General features: G+C 47.7%; 1 protein-coding gene across 3 annotated transcripts in view; it reads left to right on the forward strand.

Moving 5' to 3' along the window:
• The window catches only part of LOC119164115 (heterogeneous nuclear ribonucleoprotein U-like protein 1), a 68085-nt gene that overhangs the window by 28675 nt on the left and 20806 nt on the right, over positions 1–18604 (forward strand). For all 3 annotated transcript variants that reach the window (XM_037416219.2, XM_037416222.2, XM_037416220.2), the window contains exons 5-11: positions 7004–7086; positions 7237–7376; positions 8126–8225; positions 8456–8568; positions 11736–11891; positions 15046–15156; positions 16058–16180. In XM_037416219.2, the coding sequence (XP_037272116.2) occupies positions 7004–7086; positions 7237–7376; positions 8126–8225; positions 8456–8568; positions 11736–11891; positions 15046–15156; positions 16058–16180 (826 nt within the window). The remainder of the gene's footprint in view (positions 1–7003; positions 7087–7236; positions 7377–8125; positions 8226–8455; positions 8569–11735; positions 11892–15045; positions 15157–16057; positions 16181–18604) is intronic.

Raw genomic sequence — 18604 nt, forward strand, 5'->3', positions numbered from 1 at the left:
TGTGCTTTTGCACAAGGGTGCGAAGCGCTGTGCCCATTCGCTTCTGAATGTGGTTGGTGCACTCTTCTTTTACCACAGGAATAAAGCCATAAACTTTGGCTTCATCAATGGCAATGAATGAGCGGCTATCACCATCACAGAGCATGGTTGTATACCTGAGGCCATGCAGAGAGAGTGAACGTTGAAACAGAATCTTTGCTGCCTCAACTTCCATTTGGCCTGCCTTGCAGCTTGTGTTTTTTTGGCATAAGTGCTGTGCCTTCCATGCAGCATAATCTGGGCTATCTGGCTGCGGCCCACACTCACAGCCGAGGCAGAAATTGGAGAGAACCACGTAATCTAGCACATATCCTGTAAATAGCTCAATCACGGTGGCCACACCAATGTGAGAAGAGTGTCCACGTGTGTGCCATGAGCCATCAAAACAAACAGCAGTGTTACCCGGATTTCCAAAATTCAGGTCACTGTACAGCTGTTTCACTTCGGCAGCACACTTTGCCAAGTTCTCAGAGCATGCTTTTGCCGTAGCTGGGTTCAGCTTGGTCTTCAAATAATGCTGGTAGGTCTTATTGTGAAGACCTCTGTGAGAAACTCCAATGGCAGAAAAAATGTCATTTAGGGCAGTCTACCCATTCCCCGTGCTTTGCACCGCCGTGCAGCGAGAATATTTATTTCGAAGGGATTGCACGTCGCCGAGCCAGCAACTCGCCGCGAGCTCCACTGCGATCGCAGTTCACCGCAATTGCTGCACGACACTGTCAGTTTCACGGCGATGCCGTACTCACGCGTGTCCCTCTCAATAGTTAGATCACCACGGCACACACGGCAACTACCAACCTCGAACAGGTTATTTACAAGGTCCAGTCAACCGTATACGCCGTGGTTGAACTCGGGGCACTGTCACTCGCGACGCACTTCATTTTCCTTTCCGTCGCCGATACTGACGCTAGCTGGGAAAGTCTCTGCTGCGTTTGTTGCTCGCGCAAAGCACAATCTGCACTTGTTAAAAAAGTCGAGTCCAATCTTGTGCGCTCAAGCCGCGCAGCTCCGGTGTCCTGCACGGCCGCTGCCGCAACCGTCGGGGCGAAGTCCAGGGCGTGCGCGTCAGTCGCCGGCTCGCGTTCCGCCGTTGTCGTGTTATCTGATGCCGGTCCAAGGTGCACAGCGGGCTCCGTCGAAGGCAGCGATGCATTTCTTCGCTTCGCAACACGCTTCCGTCGCGATTTGCCGAACTTGTGCACGGTGCGAAATTTCCGATAACCGTTAGGCATGGCGCACGACGACAGACGACAATGGTCTCTTTCAAAATGACGGCAGTTCGTTTTCGCTGCAAGCAGCCGGAAACAACCACGGACCAATGAGGAGGCGCACTTTTGTCACGTGGCGGCTGTGGGCCAATGAGATAGCTAGGTTTCGTTTTCTTTTTTGTTTGATTATTCAGTTACAGCGTATCACTGAAAACTCGCGTTTGGCGGAAAAAAAAGGGCGAAGGATGCAATTTCAAAGGAGGCCAAGATGGCTGCGCTCCGTGGCACGGTTGCAAATCGGCGGCGGCGCGAAACTGATCGTTTTATGGCGTTTACCGCGAGCGAAACTAGAAAGTTCGCGTAGTAAATATTGTTACGACCTCAGTAGGCGTCTGGGGGTTTATTGATACACGGTTCGAGGGACGAGCCGTATCGGCGCAGGCAGATGATGATGATCTTCTTCTTCCACACCCCTTGCTTCTTTTTCCTTCTTCGTCCGGCACATACGTGGCGTAACATTTCCCCCCTCGCAGACAAAGCGCGCCGCGCGTTTCATGCAGTGTCGCGTTGACTGAAAGGCTTCAGGCGAGCGACATGCGTGACCTCTGTCTTTCTGGAACGTCTCCCGCTAGCTGTAAGACGTGCGATGCGGTAGTCGACTGCGCTCAGGCGGTCAAGGATAACAAAAGGTCCGATGTAGTGCGCGAGCAGTTTTTGGCACAAGCCACGTTTGCGTAAAGGCTTCCACACCAACACGAGATCTCCCGGAATATATGTGGCCTGCCGGTGCTTGCTGTCATAACGAACTTTCGATCTGTCTTGCGAGGCTATTGTACGTAAACGAGCAAGACGACGAGCTTCTTCGGCGAGACAAAGAGTTTCTGCTAGGGAGATTTCTGATTGGTCCCGATCAGAGAAGGAAAATATTGTATCCAGAGTATAACGGGGGGGTCGAACATAGAGGAGGAAGAACGGGCTGTAGCCGGTGGTCTCATGTTGGGAAGTATTAAACGCGTATGTGACGAACGGCAAGACATCGTCCCAGTTCTTGTGGTTCGAAGCAACGTACATAGAAAGCATATTCACCAGTGTTCGAATTGTTCGCTCGACGAGACCATTCGTCTGCGGGTGATAAGGCGTCGAGTGTCTGAGCTCTGAGCCACACATACGGAGAAGTTGTTCGACAACGTCTGCCGTGAATTGACGTCCACGGTCACTTATGATGACGCGAGGGGGCCCATGACGCAGTATGATAGAATGGAGAAGGAAGGACGACACTTGACCAGCAGTCGCGGATGGCAGGGCAGCAGTCTCGCAGTACCGAGTAAGATGGTCAGCACATACCACAATCCATCTGTTGCCTTTCGATGAACGCGGAAAAGGGCCCACCAGGTCAATGCCAATTTGTTCGAACGGAGAACTGGGAGGCGTCACAGGTTGTAGATGTCCGGCCGGAGCTGCTGAGAGAGATTTGTGCGCCTGGCATTGCGCACAACTGGCCACGTACAACTCAACTGACTGGCGCATACGTGGCCAGTAGAAGCGTTCCTGGGTACGATGAAGAGTGCGCGTCGTTCCGAGGTGACCTGAAGTGGCGTCATCATGCATGGCGTACAAAACAGATGACCGTAGTGCCTCTGGAACCACCAGCAGGAAGCGGGAACCGGTGCCGGAGATGGATTTCTTGTACAGTAGACCATCACGGACGCAAAAGCGGCTTTCCGGAGTGGATGCTTGTGCGATCACGAATAACGGATTCAAACTCACGTCCTTCCGCTGTTCAGTTTCAAAGGTGGCCTTATCCGGGAACGCTGGTGCTACGGACGCAATCAGATGATCGAAATCGTCAGCGTCGCAAACTGTAGCATCAACTGGCATCCTTGAAAGGCAGTCTGCGTCCGCGTGTTTCCTGCCGCTCTTGTACGATACCGTGAAGTTGTACTCTTGCAGCCGGAGGGCCCAGCGTGCTAGACGGCCTGACGGATCCCGAAGGTTGATAAGCCAGCACAAAGAATGATGATCCGTAACTACTTGGAAAGGACGACCGTATAGGTATGAGCGGAATCGCTGCACAGCGAAGACGAGTGCAAGGCATTCTTGTTCGGTCACAGTGTAATTGCGTTCCGGCTTACTTAAAGTACGACTGGCATATGCGATTACGTGTTCCACTTGATTACATCGCTGTATGAGGACTGCACCTATGCCAATGCCGCTTGCGTCGGTGTGAACTTCAGTCGCCGCAGAAGGATCGAAGTGCCGCAGGATAGGCTGCGACGTGAGCAAGAACTTCAGTTGGTTGAAAGAAGTTTCACAATCAGGAGTCCATTCAAAACTAGCACCTTGGCGGAGAAGACAGGTCAGTGGAAAGGCAACTTCTGCAAAGGCGGGAATAAATCGGCGAAAGTAAGAGCAGAGGCCCAAGAAGCTCCGAAGCTCCTTCACTGAGCCAGGTGGTTTAAAAGCTCTAACAGCCGCCGTCTTATTCGGGTCGGGCCTGATGCCATCCTTGTTGACGAGATGTCCCAGCACCAGTGTTTGTCGAGCTCCGAAATGACACTTCTTTGCATTAAGAACCAAGCCAGCATTTCGAATACATTTCAAAACCAGCTCTACCCTTTCGTTATGTTCACTGAATGTACGCCCGAAGATAACAACGTCGTCAAGATAACACATACAGATGTTCCACTTCAGGCCGCGCAGAATGGTGTCCATGAATCTTTCAAATGTAGCGGGCGCGTTACATAGACCAAAAGGCATCACGTTAAATTCATATAGTCCATCCGGAGTAACGAAAGCCGTCTTTTCTTTGTCCATTGAATGCACAGGTATTTGCCAATAGCCTGAGCAAGACTCTGCTCGGCAAGCTTCTTTTTTGCAGCTGAGTTGCCGAAACACTTCTTGATTTCTTCAACAAAGCGTTCCCATGTTGTCAGAATATCTTCATGGTTCTCATACCAAACGAGGGCAACATCAGTGAGGTAGAAAACAACGCGTGACAGTTGGGAGGCAGCATCCCATTTGTTGCAGTTGCTTACTCGCTTGAAATGTTTGAGCCATGAGTCCACGTCGTCATTGGCCCTCCCGGAGAAGGTTCGTGGCTCTCTGTGATACGGCCAAGAACTGCTGGGGACTGGTTCCCGAGCTTCTGTTTCGTCAGGCATGATGGCCAAAGAAGGAGGCAGGCCGGCGAGGCGACGACTCCGGCGAAATCCGAGGGGTAGCGGTCCCGTCGTTGGTTCCTATACCCAGCACCTCCACCACTCTGTTACGACCTCAGTAGGCGTCTGGGGGTTTATTGATACACGGTTCGAGGGACGAGCCGTATCGGCGCAGGCAGATGATGATGATCTTCTTCTTCCACACCCCTTGCTTCTTTTTCCTTCTTCGTCCGGCACATACGTGGCGTAACAATATGATCGTCCGGGAAAACTATACTGTTTACAGGCCTAGAGTTTTGCGAGAACGTGCAGGAAGATGTCCTGAATGCAACAACAACAAAATTGAAAAATCGTTTTTTTCGCTATTTTTTCGCTTTCAAGACCCATGTCCCTCCTTAAGCGACCAAAGGATCAGACGGAACCATTCAGGACGCCCTACAGGAAGCTGTGTCTGTGGTACAAGACTATGCGGCTGCCGGCAGCCTTACGTGCTCAGTGGATAAGTCGGAGTTGTTATTAGTATACAAGCGGCGCCGCAAAACCGCTGATTCTCCTGACATTTCGCTGTTTCTTGATGGCCATCCTATCCCTCTGGTACCACGAATTCGCATTTTAGGCCTCTACCTTCAGTCCGACGGCAAGGCCTCGTACGCTACACACCTTCTGGCTCAGCAGATAACTCAAATTACACACATGATCCAACGCATCACCAATCGCAGGAGGGGCCTCTGTGAGAAGGATGTCCTTCGCTTAGTACAAGCACTCATAGTTAGTCGGCTCACCTATCATCTTCCCTTTCACAATCTCACTCTAGCTCAAATAAAAAAGATGGACATCCTTCTACGGACAGCTGTGAAAGCGGCCATCGGCTTGCCTCCACACGCATCTACACAACGCCTCCTTCAATTAGGAGTCCACAACACCATAACCGAACTCATCGAGGCCCAGCACAACAGTCAGCTCCAACGGCTCAGGCAGACCCGTCAGGGCTGCGCCATCCTGTCTCGTCTTGGCTACCCGATTTCTCAAAAACCCGCACAAGTACCGCGATATAAACTTACTTCTACTGTTCGCGCACTCATCAAAGTGCCTCCGATTCCACGCAATATGAATCCCTCCCGCCACGCCGGTCGTCGACGTGCCCGAGTTCAGGCTATGACACGCGTCTTAGGTGATGGTACATCAGACTTACAAGTACTTTACACTGATGCAGCACGCTACCCAGAGAAGTCAGCCATGTGTTTAGCCGTGACAGATGACACAGACGCCCTTGTGGCGTCTGCCACACTTCGCACTACAGACAGTGGTCTGGCAGAGGAGGGAGCTCTCGCTCTGGCAATTGTTTACGCTACGACACTGTCACATGACTCCCCTGTCACTATTGTAACAGATTCACAAGCTGCTTGCCGTGCTTTCGCTCAAGGACTTGTGGCTGCACATACACACAATATCCTCTCTTCTGTCTCACCGTCCGCATTACGTCCTGTGCGTATCGTCTGGACTCCTGGACACGCCTCTCTCCATGGTAATGAACGCGTTCATGCGGTTGCCCGAGAGCTGACCGGCCGGGCTCCATTGGAAGAGCTGTCCAATCCAGACGACGCATCGACAGAACCACTAAACTACAACGCTACGCTGCAGTACTATCGACAGAGCCGTTATACGTGTCCTCCCCCTCATCCTTCACTTAACAGAGCAGATTCTGTCGCTTGGCGGCAACTACAGACCAATTCATTTCCTTGCCTTTATATGCTAAATCGCTTTCATCCGACTCTCTACCCCTCCTACTGCCCCTTCTGTGGATCCGTACCGACGGTGTACCACTCCACGTGGGAATGCTCTGCCCCACAGGGCGTGCCTCCCATTCCCAATCCCACCCCTTCCTCTTGGGAGTCTGCACTGCTCAGCTTACGCCGGCAGGAACAGCAGCAGCTGGTCCAGCGGGCTCGCAGGGTCGCGCAAGGCAATGGAGCCCTGGACTGAGGGCCCCACCCAAAGAAGGCTCGGTTTCCATTTGTTATTAATAAATGTTTATTCTCTCTCTCTCTTACCGGCGAAGCGATGACTGCAATAGCAAGAATTTGTAATGTTGGAATCGTAATGCCGCACACGCTCCCTTCTTTCTATTTTTGCTGCGCACCGTTATAAGTGTCTTGCGCAAACCGCGCTCGAATGACTGTGAACAATCTAGATAACCTCTGAACCTTCCGATGAGATTACTTACTCAGCTGTAATTGGAACCTTCCATAGCGCATGTGTAAATGCCGACGCACTTTTCTGCTTGGCAGATTATCGACGGCCGATGCTCTGGTTTGTTTACTGCTGTCAGTCTACAGCTTGTATTGCTTGTAGAGTGACGTTTTGTTTTTCGGGCAAAAGGTTTGCCCAAATGAGGTTCACTCATAAAAACAGCAGCTGCTGCCTCTACGAAATGCTGGTGTAAGAAATGATGTACGGTCGCTCCAGGGAGAAATGCTCTTAGAAAGAGGGGCCAAAATTTCGTACTTTTCTTTTGTGTGGGTATTTGTGTGTGTGTGTCGCATGTTTTGTTGAGAACTTGGGCAAGTGCTAAGGTCCAGTCTGTTTTCTTTGTCACAGGGCAAGATCTCCGCAGGTGAAGGCAGAGGTGGAGGAATTTCCCGAAGAGACCTTCGACATCACACTGGTCACTCTCGACACATGTAAGTGTTCCACACCTCTGAACCCTGGTTTCATGTTATTTCGATAGTTCACTCTGAACCCAAACTGCGTTTGTCTGTTGAGTGTCAAACTGCGTTTGTCTGTTGAGTGTCAGCTGTAGTAAACTGGAGGTTTTGTGTGTGTGTGTGCAGACAACTCCGACTTGAACCTGTGCATAGACGACAGCCGGTATGAGGCCGAGTCCATGAGTCAGCATGGCTTTGGCCTTATGTGGGCAGGGGCAAGGGCATCCTACGGCGTCAACAAGGGCAAGGTCTGCTTTGAAACAAAGGCGAGTTCACTTTTCCTTTTTCACACTTCACAGCTGTCGTTTAGAAGTCTGAAATCGCACAACTCTAATGAGTGTCTTGAAGTTGTCAGTATCTAATACAATAAGTGGACTTGTGTGTGTGTGTGTGTGGTTTTTTTTTTTTTTTTTTTGGTGGGGTCTACACATGTAGGAGAAAACTTTGCTTTAAATTCTCATTTTATTTCTGAATGGATTTTTATAAGACTTCCTCACAGTTTATGTATTCCAAGTCATGATTTGAAATGTGCGGCTACAGTAGACTCATTAAACGAAATCTTAAGGGACCAGGAAAATGTGTTCTGTTTAACAGGAATTTCGTTTACTGAGCCATGAAAAGGGTGGAGAATTCAAGTATGAAAAGCAATTGTGCTAGAGGTAACTTTTTCATTTAAGCAGCAGTTCCAAGACATTTTCTTTTATTTAGAGTTAGCTGTATTTTTATAGTACGATTCGCAGCTTTCAAAATGCCGAGCATTTGACGTACCTTTTTGTCAGCCAAAATTTATGTAACAGTGGGAGTTTTAAGACCAGCTATGTCCTACACGGGCACAGGGCGATCATCAGCAGCCTCACTGTTAGTGAAGTGAAATTTCGAACTGCATAGGTGCATGTCTTTCGTCAAGTTGCTGCTTCCATGACTGCAATAACCTAACCGAATGCATTTGGCGTTTGTGATGGTGCTGGCCACGGGGCCGTGTGATGGTGTTTTATTGAGTTCTTGTTGCCAACAGATCACTAAGTACCTGGACGTCTCGCATTTGCCGTCGGACGAACCCACACCGAACGTTGCCCGTGTCGGCTTCTCCACGGAGGACACTTCTATGCAGTTAGGTGAGTGTCGCCGCTGCTTCTGCCTAGCATTAATCATGCCCCAGTTTGGTAGCAGTTAGGTGTTTCCAATTAGAAATCTACGACTTGTGTGTTGTCTTAAATTTTTGTTTGCTCACCGAACTCCTTTGTAGCCATCGCTATATTTCACACTATGTATGAAAACACTGTGTAGGGCTTGCGGCGGCTGTGCTGTAGGAGTCTGTAATAAAAGTGGTTTTCCTTCGTTACAGGTGAGGAACCACTGTCGTACGGCTTCGGTGGTACGGGCAAAATTTCGGAGAACTGCAAATTCAAGGACTACGGAGAACCCTTTGCGGAAGGGGACGTCATTCTGGCTATGGCGGTGAGTTTTAAGTTTCCTGCTTCACGGCTGGCATCCGGAAATGTTTCCAAAAAAAAAAAAGTTATTTGCGTGATGCTTTACTAAGTTCAGAGAGCTGCTGCCTTTTAGGACGCGCCCTTTGAAAACCGAAAGATTGCGAAGAAGTCCATTTTTTGAAAACCACATATTCGGGTTGTATGTCTTATAAACTATCTGTTCTATAAATAAATAAATTATATAACATGCCACGGCAGTTGGCGAGTGGCCAGCGAGCGCTGAAAATACCTCAACTTCGCGCTTTTGCAATTTTCCAACCACACAGCCCAGCGCCGCCATCTTGGTCTTGTTTTGCTCGTAAATTTTTGCCCCCCCCCCCCCCCTTTTTTTTTCGCCACCACGGCAGCAGCAGTGGCGTGGCAGCACGGGAATCGCTCATGATTGGGGGGCTCTCGAAGTTTTGAAGTCTCCCGCGGCTCAAATGCGAAGCCACGATTGGAGGAAGTGATCACGCAGCTCCTATTGGCTGCTGCGCGCAATGACGCATCTGTTCCCCCGGCTTGCCGTCTGCTCCGGCGCCGGTGTTCTCTTGGCATGCATTGTTTTCCCGTTTGCCATCATTCCGCTCAATTCTCACGCGTGCTCTTCAATCTTTCACCGTATTTACAAGACGATCTTTCGCAGTGTTCACAGGAGGCTGATTGTTGTCATGTCACTAACGATGGGCAGGGCAAAGTTTGGGACTCTGCACGCGTTCTGTTTAAGAAAGCATTTGATGAAGCTCGTACGCATTGTGAAGCTCGTTCACAAGCCAACGCGGGGGCGACAGTTGCATCGATGCTGAGCGGCTTCTCCTTTGTCTCTTCAAAATGACGACCGCATTGATGCTTATCGCAACATCGAGTATCAGTGCAACGCTCTGTTGTCACAAGTAAGGTTGGTGTTTGTGTTTTGTGCGCCTGGTGCGTTACGCTCGCTAACTGCAGTGACTACAGCCCCGAACAGTGCGACCGCGTCGTCGACTGTGCGTTTGCCAACACGTTTTTGGACGTGCGAGGAGTTAGCTGCAGAGGATAGCGAACTTGTTGCTGTGTTACCAAAGCTCGGCGCTATGCTGGAAACTGATGGCGTTATGCCGGCAACCAACAGGCAGCGGAAAAAGACCTTTTCCTTGTGAATAAGGTTCAAGAACAGCTGCAACTCAAGCAGAAAAAGCGGAAAAGTGGAAATAATAAAATTGACCTTCTATGGTAGCCTCCTTGACTCTTTCGTTACCCCGCTAGAATGGTTGTTTTTCACATGTCTCGGGAAGATCTTTTTTGCCAGTTTGAAAAATACTCCAGCATGCATTGCAGTATATCAAACTTTGCGGAATGAAATGCTCTTTCCAAAAAATATATATTGTAAAGCAACAAAAATATTTTAGAATGAATAAAATTGTGAAAAGTGTGAAATTTTTCGTCACCAGCTTGTAAACAGTGGAATAAAAACACTATATATGCAAAAATATTCAAAACAGAGAATACTCATATTATGCATTTTGTAGATAAGGCTCATGAACAGTATTAAAATAATGTTGTACAAAATATTTTTCTTCACATAGACAAAGAAAAACAGAACCGAGGTGCTGCTTCATTGTTCATGCCATGCGATGAAGCATTGCGTGCGTGGGTCTTCGTGAGACACAAGTGTACTCTTACACTCTTCTCGTAGCCTTGCGATAAGTGTCCAGGCATTCCAATAAATATGGATACCCGTGATGTGAACAATCCCTCTATAAATGAGAGGTCCAATGAACTTCGCTATTTCCTCTAGCGTCGCCTCTTCCCATGAGCCACCTCACCCGCATAGGTTGCCGTTCCAATATATGCATCCAAGCATATTCTTTTGCATTTTTGCTCATTTTGTAATAAAAGAAGAAAAAGTTCTAAAATGCTTCGCACTGCTCCGTAGTCAGGGCCAAGATGTGCTCCGGGGGGCCTTCTTGCTGTTAAGAGAAGCTCTGCAGCCAGCGCACCACGTCCTAGCGAAGTGTGAACCACGCACATAACCTGAGTAACTATAAGATTATGCACAAAATTTAAAAGCTATATGCTATGCGGTGGAGGAGATAACTTGAAGATGTAAACAAAACAATCTCGTGAATTGCTATGGATGTCTCAGGCTGACGCAAAACATCGTCACCATTAAATTTGAAACTGAGGTGCTGTCATCCACTAAATCTCTGCTCGTTCTGACTCAATTCAGGTGGAGTCTCAAAACATTTTCAAGCAGCACGTCTGTTTTGCAGTGCTGATGCACACCCATGCACACGTGACGACCGCGTAATAGGAACAACCAGTGACACTAGATGCGACCCTGTGTCTGATATAACGATACAAGTAAAACCAATGTGGCTGGAAACTGGCTGTGAGAGCCACCTGCACACTTTATACATGCCGCAGACCTTGGGTAATATATTTTTTTTGTAGAATTAATTTTTCCTGACCCCTAGCAACAGCTCTTTCTTGATTAGCCGGCATAAATGTCCGACAATTATTACTGCTCAACTCGGTCAAATTGCGCAGCTGACGCATCAATTCGATATTAGGCTTGCAAAGTTTACTGTAGCATAATCACAGGGGGCACGCACTTCTGTCATGTTCGCCTACCTAGTGCATTTTTCCAACTATACACGCACATTGGTTTGCGCAAAAGTCTAAAAAAATCGCTATGTTTCCCAAGTCGGCAAATTCAAGAAAGTTCTGAAAGTTGACTGGCTGGACTAACTACTAGAAAGCACTGGGTGCATGATAAAGACATTTAACATGCCGAAATCGGTGACCTAAAAGCGTCGATCACTGGTGATCGATATGAATAGGCAGGGTAACAAAACAGTTAATTCATTCTACAAGCATGGCATGGCATTTTACGAAAGGTGTGTTCTGTCCGTGATATTTAATAAGCAGAGTTGTTTGTAGTTACGGGAACCAGCTTACTGGGCACCACCAACACTGCCAATGAGGTGCATCCAAATCTCATTATAACAAAGTTGCATTTGACACGAAACTAATATTTGTAACTTCATGACTTCTTGTAACCAATAATTCATCATGTCGTTTACCGACGTAGCCGAGGGCCCTTTGCTTGTAAATATTTTCTGCACAGGTGTGCTCGTTTGTAGCATCTCTTTTTTGTCTCGAACCCTCCAGGACATGGACAGCGATCCAGTGCAGCTGTCGTTTGCCAAGAACGGCAGGCACCTCGGCACTGCCTTCGAGATCTCCAAGGAGACACTCAAGGGCAGGCCGCTGTTCCCCCACGTCCTGGCCAAGAACTGTGCCTTTCAGTGCAACTTCGGGCAACTGGTGAGTATGCAGAGCTTGTTATTTGTCTTCGCAAATGTTGAATTAGTGTGTGTGTGCTTTTTTGTGTTTGCTACATTGGCTGCATTTCCGTCATCTTTCGTGCGGTGTTCTCCGCCTGCTTTATAACAAATTTTTTTGTTCAGCAAGGTATGGAGGGAATTAGTTTGGTTGGCTAGTGCATTTGCCGTGTATTAGTTAGCGGCTCTTTGTGGAATATTCTACTGCTTGTACTAAGGTTCGTACAGGTCCTTAAAATCCTTGAAGACCTTTGAATATCATGAATGCATTTTCAAAGCCCCTGAAAGTACTGGAATTTTTTGCCATCCTTGAAAGTCCTTGAATTTCCTGAGCAGTGCACCCTCATATCGACATTGCGACCTTCAAAATGTGGTACATCAGTGTGTGAACCTGTCAAACCCCCCTTTCTGAAGCAGTAATGTGGCGTACGTGCACATGATCCCATTGGGAAAGGTTCATGTGTAAAAAAGTTAGTTTCTGGTGAGGGTGAAGCAGTGAATGTGATAGGAAGAAATCGGAATGTCACGCGAAGAAGGGCAAGCCACCACATACATGCAACGCGCCGCTCAAGCACGAAAGAGGCACGAAAAGAAAGCGCACAGGGCGAGTGCTAATGAACGACTGTCATAGCTCGACACTAGAAGTGTGCTGCTTAAACAAACACAAGAACGGTGCTAGAAAAGAACACACATTTATCCACAAAAAGAGTGCAAATTAACCACTGTCACAGTTGTTACTTTTGGTGTTTCAGCAACGTGCTGCGAGTGTCAACTGTGCACAAGCCGACACTTTCGTTGGGGTGGTGCCATCAAATTTCAAGGCTATAGCAAGCACCGTGTGGGTTTAAGAATATATTTTAAGTCACTTCCCAAGTGTACCTAAATGCTCATTCTCCTAGTCGAGGCCCATCGCAAGCCCGCCCAACACTGACGTAGCTCTATAGGAAGGGCAACAAAAGTTCTAGTGACATCACACCAGATCTGTAGTCAGCTGAGTGACCTCCGGACTTCAGCCTCCTACATACTGGCAAAGCATCGTGGCTGCTGCGGGTAGCGGCGAGTTTGTTTTGCAGGTGCTTGTGTGGCACATGTGTGCGAGAGCTTACAATACTCAGAATGACTTGTGCAAAGCTTTGTGATCAGGTGACCAAGTCAGCTACGCTGCTATGTACCTGCAAGACTCCGTCCCCACAAACAGGAACTGAAAATTGTCCCTATCAAAAAGGTGACAAGTTGTATAGTGAGAACAAATGAATATTGGGGCGTGTATTGTGCTTATTGGAGCTATAAATAAAGCTTGAAGCAAAGAGCGCGCAAGCCACAAATATTATGGCACAACCCCTTTAAGGCCTGACACATGAGCGTTGAAGCCCATCAGCACGTAATTTTCCGACATGACATCGTGCCTTCTCCCTATAGAGATGGTGCGAGAACTTATAAAAGCTACACTCTTTTTTTATAAATGTGATATTCATATATTGTAAGTGCAATAAAACTGGTCATTTTTTAAAATTTTAGAGTGAATCATTTCAGCTTCGCATGCTGCTTTGAGTCCTTGAAAAACTTGCAACTGGTTCTGGAAAGTCCTTGAATATCCTTAAATTTCTGCTTTGGAAACCTGTACGAGCCCTGCTGTACAAAATCGGAAAGGCAAGATCCAAAGAACGATAAATGTGTGATCGTGTGTGTGTGTGTGTGTGTGTGTGTGTGTGTGTGTGTGTGTGTGTGTGTGTGTGTGTGTGTGTGTGTGTAAACGAGTTTGGAACGCAGCCTATTTTGGGTCTCAGAGAAATTTCGATATGGTGATGCGCAACTGTAGTACACTCAAACCTCGTTATAACGAAGTTGAAGGGGAGCCACAATTGTTTCATTCCATTATTTCGTTACACATATCCATTATTTCGTTACATCGATTATAGCAGTGTGTGGCAATGTATGCTCAGATGGGCGCACACCTATAAGCATGCAAAAAAGGAAACCGCTTCGCGGCCCAATGTACTGCTACACCACCATGCGTGCGACGGAAAATAAATGCAGTCGAATCGCATTCATTCTAACTCGCGCTGTGGTCCCGTCAAAGCTATGTGTATTCCAGTGGGCAGAAACGCCCTGTAATTTGACGCGCAAGCACTTGCAGCAGTCAATTCAAACATACCGCACTCAGAAAATGCTTTCAGCACCATGCCCAGTCTTGTGGCGGTACCTCTCAACGCTGCGCGCTAAGAAGGAAAAGAAAAAAAAAAAGAACGAAAAGACTGTGACGGATTGTTTGCTATTTCGCTCTCTCTCAAATGCGATCTGCGACGTGCCTGTACCACGCTCCTCCCTTTTCTGTCTCTACACGTAGAGATCCTTCTTCTTTTAAGACAACGTGGGGAGAGAGAGGAAAAAGAAAGAAAGCTGTTGGCTCTCTCTCTAATGCCGGTGTGCTTCTCTCCGCATGGAGACTCTTCTCCTTTTTCGGTGCAGAGGGTAGTGGCGAAGATGCAATCGTTGCCATAGTCTTTAGAGAGTGTTGGCGCTGGACTTAGCTGCGTGCTACTATGCTTTGCAAACTGCATGCGAAATTGACTTGCTGCAAGGCAAACGTGTGCAGACGCGCATCACCGATTACTTCAATTAATGACTGATGTCTTCTGATTTGTGAATAAATGCAAGTCTTATGAAGCTTTTCCGTGTGTTCTTAAGCGAGAGGGAAATCGCTTTGCACCGTGGCGCCGCTTCTCTGTTATGTGACCCGCTTAGCGCTTCTTAAATCCTCTCCGCTGGCTTTGTGATAAGGACAGCTCTTTCGATCGCGCGAGGCGTGGCTGCAAGGTCAGCGCGGGAGTTTTGAAAAAGCCGCGCCGAACAAGCGTCTAACTCTGCAAAAAACTACCTAACACAATAGTTTTTTTGATATATATAATATATAGACTATTTGGCAGACTAATTTAGTTTGTTATATTTGTTTACAGGTCAATTTTACTTCGTTATAACGAGGTTTAAAATGCATGGTTCTCAATGGAGCTTTCAAAGGGAATTTTGTTAGATCTTGTTACATTATAACGAGGTTTGAGTGTACACTAATTGTGGCCTTCGGCATTAGCAGCGAGTAGCACTGTCAAAACTTGTTTGTTTCTGCGCTTGCGTTTCAGCCGGAGCCCTGGTTCAAGCCTCCCGACTCAAGCTACACATTCATCGGCTGTGTTTCGTTGGACGAGAGGATACGTGGAACAGTTGGACCAAAGAAGAAGTCTGAGTGCGAGGTACGTTTTATGAACAAGCTATGGTGATTGTTTCTTGTATGTGTTTTGCTGTTCTGCAACATGAATCAGTTGACTGTGATGTTGCCTAGAAATCTACCTTGAAGCAATTTAGATAGGGGAAGCACTGTCATCCAGTAGCTTGCAGCAAGATGCTGCGAGCAAATACCAATTTGCATGCGGAAATTTGTATTCAGACTAATTTCTTTGCTTTTTAATAAATCTTTGTGCTGTTAACGATCAAATCACAATTTTGCCTTGATGTGAAATTGCATCTAATGCAAAGGCCTCTGCAGAAATTATTGATATACAGAATTGCAGCCCCACTTCAAACAAAAAATATTCGTGTGACCGTGAAAGTATACATTGGTTAAATGACACAAAATAGCACTTACAACTAACGTCTCCGAGAGCCGCCAATTGGTTACAGCGAATCCACTCTGCCTCCGCCCCCCTCTAGTTGCCGTTCTCTTCGACCACTTTTTGTTACGTGTTCTTCCATCCTTTTTCCCCCCATTACTCTGAGCACCCCGCATTGCAAGACGCAGCCCGTGTTTTCACACTGTCGCCCATCTTTCGAAGACCGGTCGCTGGTACTGTCGTTGACGTCACCGGCCTGGAGAGACCAGACCATTTGCCAACGCTGTCTGTATCTGAACGTCTGCGTCTTGTCTTATCGTATCGTATCGTTTTAGTGCATGTGCGTACGCTACCCCACCCACTTTGATAATTCGCGATTCTTTTCGTGTATTGAGAAAGTTGTTTTTCCAAAGCCACATTGTCCCTTAAGTAGCAAGATTTTCTCTGCCATGCAACTAGAATTGGGAAGTAATTTTTGTAAGTAATTTTTGGCTCCGAGGCTGAACCTTCCTGCACAAGTGAGCGAACCGTTTTTTTTTCGCAGATGATCATGATGTGTGGACTGCCCGGTTGTGGCAAAACGACATGGGCCAACGAGTACACGTCCAAGTTTCCCGAGCGCAAGTACAACATCCTTGGCACCAACAACATCATTGACAAGATGAAGGTGGGTGGCTGTTGGATTGGCTTGTTCCTGGCAGCAGGAACTTGCTGCTTTCGATTTTTCCTTTGCATGTACTGTTGCCCTGTTTACTTAGTCTTAGCAGGTCTGATTATGGTACATCATGTGTACAGCTCGGAATGCTTATAGTGCATATCGCTGGTGTTGAGAAAATGTGCATCATTAATGGTACTACAGCATGACCTCATTACAACGAACTTCCATGGTGAAGAGGATTTTGTTGTGTTGTAAAAGGAGAATGTAAAATCCAAGTATGGTTACAACAGACTTCTGTGTTGCGGGAATTGAAATGAGGTTTCAACGGATTTTGAGAATTTACGGTGAATTGCAAGCCGCGTGCTGCGCTATGATATTTGGCCCTTGTGTTCTCGGTAGCCTCAACTACTGATCGGCATTGTTTCTTTTACAATGCTCAAAAAGTGTTGCAGGGCCCATTCAACATTAAAGTGGGGCTTTGCACGCCTTTGCACAACTTTTACAGGCGGTTACATGCTCATTTCAGTCGAGCCCTCATTTAACGGTTCCACTTAAAACTAACTTTCGCTTAAAAAGAACAATACAGTAAAAGCTCGTTAATTCGGATTTCACGGGACGGGAAAAACTGTCCGAATCAGCCGAATTAACGATGAACAGGGAAAACAACATTTAAAATCAAGCTGTAGAAGCATACCTTTATTTGTTGAAGTATTTTGTAATTGTCGTCTGCGTTTTCGCGCAGGTTTCGGCTGACATTACAATTTTTCTTAACTGTTCCAAATGGCCAACAGCACGCAAGCTGTCGGGAGTGTTCAGGCAAGCGTCCTCTAATATTAACAGCGCCTCCGAGACTTCCCGTGAGGTGTGATGAGGTCGCGGCTGTATCTTCTTGCATGATTCTTCGTCGGAATCGTGGTTTTCATGGGCGTCCGTGACATCATTAATAATCTCTTGATCGGTCAGGAGACCACTCGTGGCGACACCGTGATCAATCGCGATGTAGTCCTGAAAGGTCACATCTGTGGGAAGGACAGCATCGAAAGTCGGGCAGTGATCGTCGGTGGACTCGGCTGACACCTCCTCGATGCCATCGTCAGCTACTGCTGCATGCTCGGGGCTCACAAAACCGCTGTGCCGAAAACAGTTGGCGATGACTTGCAGCAGAGTGTTTTTACACAGGTGGGCGATGATGTGCACTGCGCCGAGTAAGTCCACTTGATACAACTTTCCAGCTTCTGAGCATAGGATCATTCACTCTAGCAGGTGCTTGTGGTACTTCGACTTCACGTAGTGAATGATACCCTGGTCCATCGGCTGAAGAGCAGACGTAGCGTTGGGCGGCAAAAAAACTACTTTGATGCTCTTCAGTTCGACTTTACAGTTATGGGCACTGCAGTTGTCAATAACCATAATTATCTTGCGGTCCTTCGACGTGAAGTGCCGGTCCAACTGCTGCAGCTAGCCGCGAAAAATATCTGATGTCATCCAAGCCTTCCTGTTCGCTGTGTACTCGACAGGAAGGCTTTTGACGTTCTTAAAACAGCGTGGCTTAAGCGCCTTCCCGACGACAAGTAGTGGCAAGCGCTCCGTGCCAGTCATATTGGCGGCAAGAAGCACAGTTATCCTTTGCTTGCACTTCTTGCCACCAATGCACGCGTCTTCTTTGAAAGTCACCGTCTTTTCGGGCAGAGCTCTGAAAAATAGAGCAGTTTCATCTGCATTAAATACGTCACATGGTTCATATGCGACGATGTGCTCCAGCAGCTTCACATTTCTCCACTCCGTGGTCACGCTTTCGTCAACACTGGCCTTTTCGCCGCACACACTCCTGAAGACAAGTTAGTGTCTCTCTCGAAACCTCGCAAACCACCCTTCTGACGCTTTGAACGATTCAATGTTCATCATTGCAGCGTACTTCTCACCTTGTGCCATGATGAGAGGTCCGCTCAAAGGCAGATGCGCGTTGCAACAGTCAGTAATCCACCGGAGCAAAGCTTCTTCGCGCTGGGGATGAGCTGCGGTTCGCAACCGCTTTCTAGAGGCATGAAACTTCTCGCTTTCGAAGGCTTGTCGAATCTGTTGTTCATTTTTCACGTACGTTCCCAACGTGCTCCGCTTCACGTTGTACTTGGTCATAACCTGCTGTCGCGATTCGCCGTTCATTCAGTGCTTCCAAAATTTCCACTTTAGTCTCCAAGTTCTTCGCGTCGTAGTTCTGCCGCTTTTTCGGCGTTGCCATCACTGTAGCGCACGATAGTGGTGGCATGCAAATACGGTCACAATGGAAAAAAAAGAGAACTCCGCAAGAAGAGATGGTTCCGACATGACAACACAAGGGAAAATGGCGTCGGAGGCGCTGAGTGGAGAAGAAAGAAGACGCCGACGTTCGGTGACACTGCGATCGCCCCCACTAGTTGATGATGATGGCGATGC

Source organism: Rhipicephalus microplus, chromosome 8, assembly GCF_043290135.1.
Source record: "Rhipicephalus microplus isolate Deutch F79 chromosome 8, USDA_Rmic, whole genome shotgun sequence".
Classification (NCBI taxonomy): domain Eukaryota; kingdom Metazoa; phylum Arthropoda; class Arachnida; order Ixodida; family Ixodidae; genus Rhipicephalus; species Rhipicephalus microplus.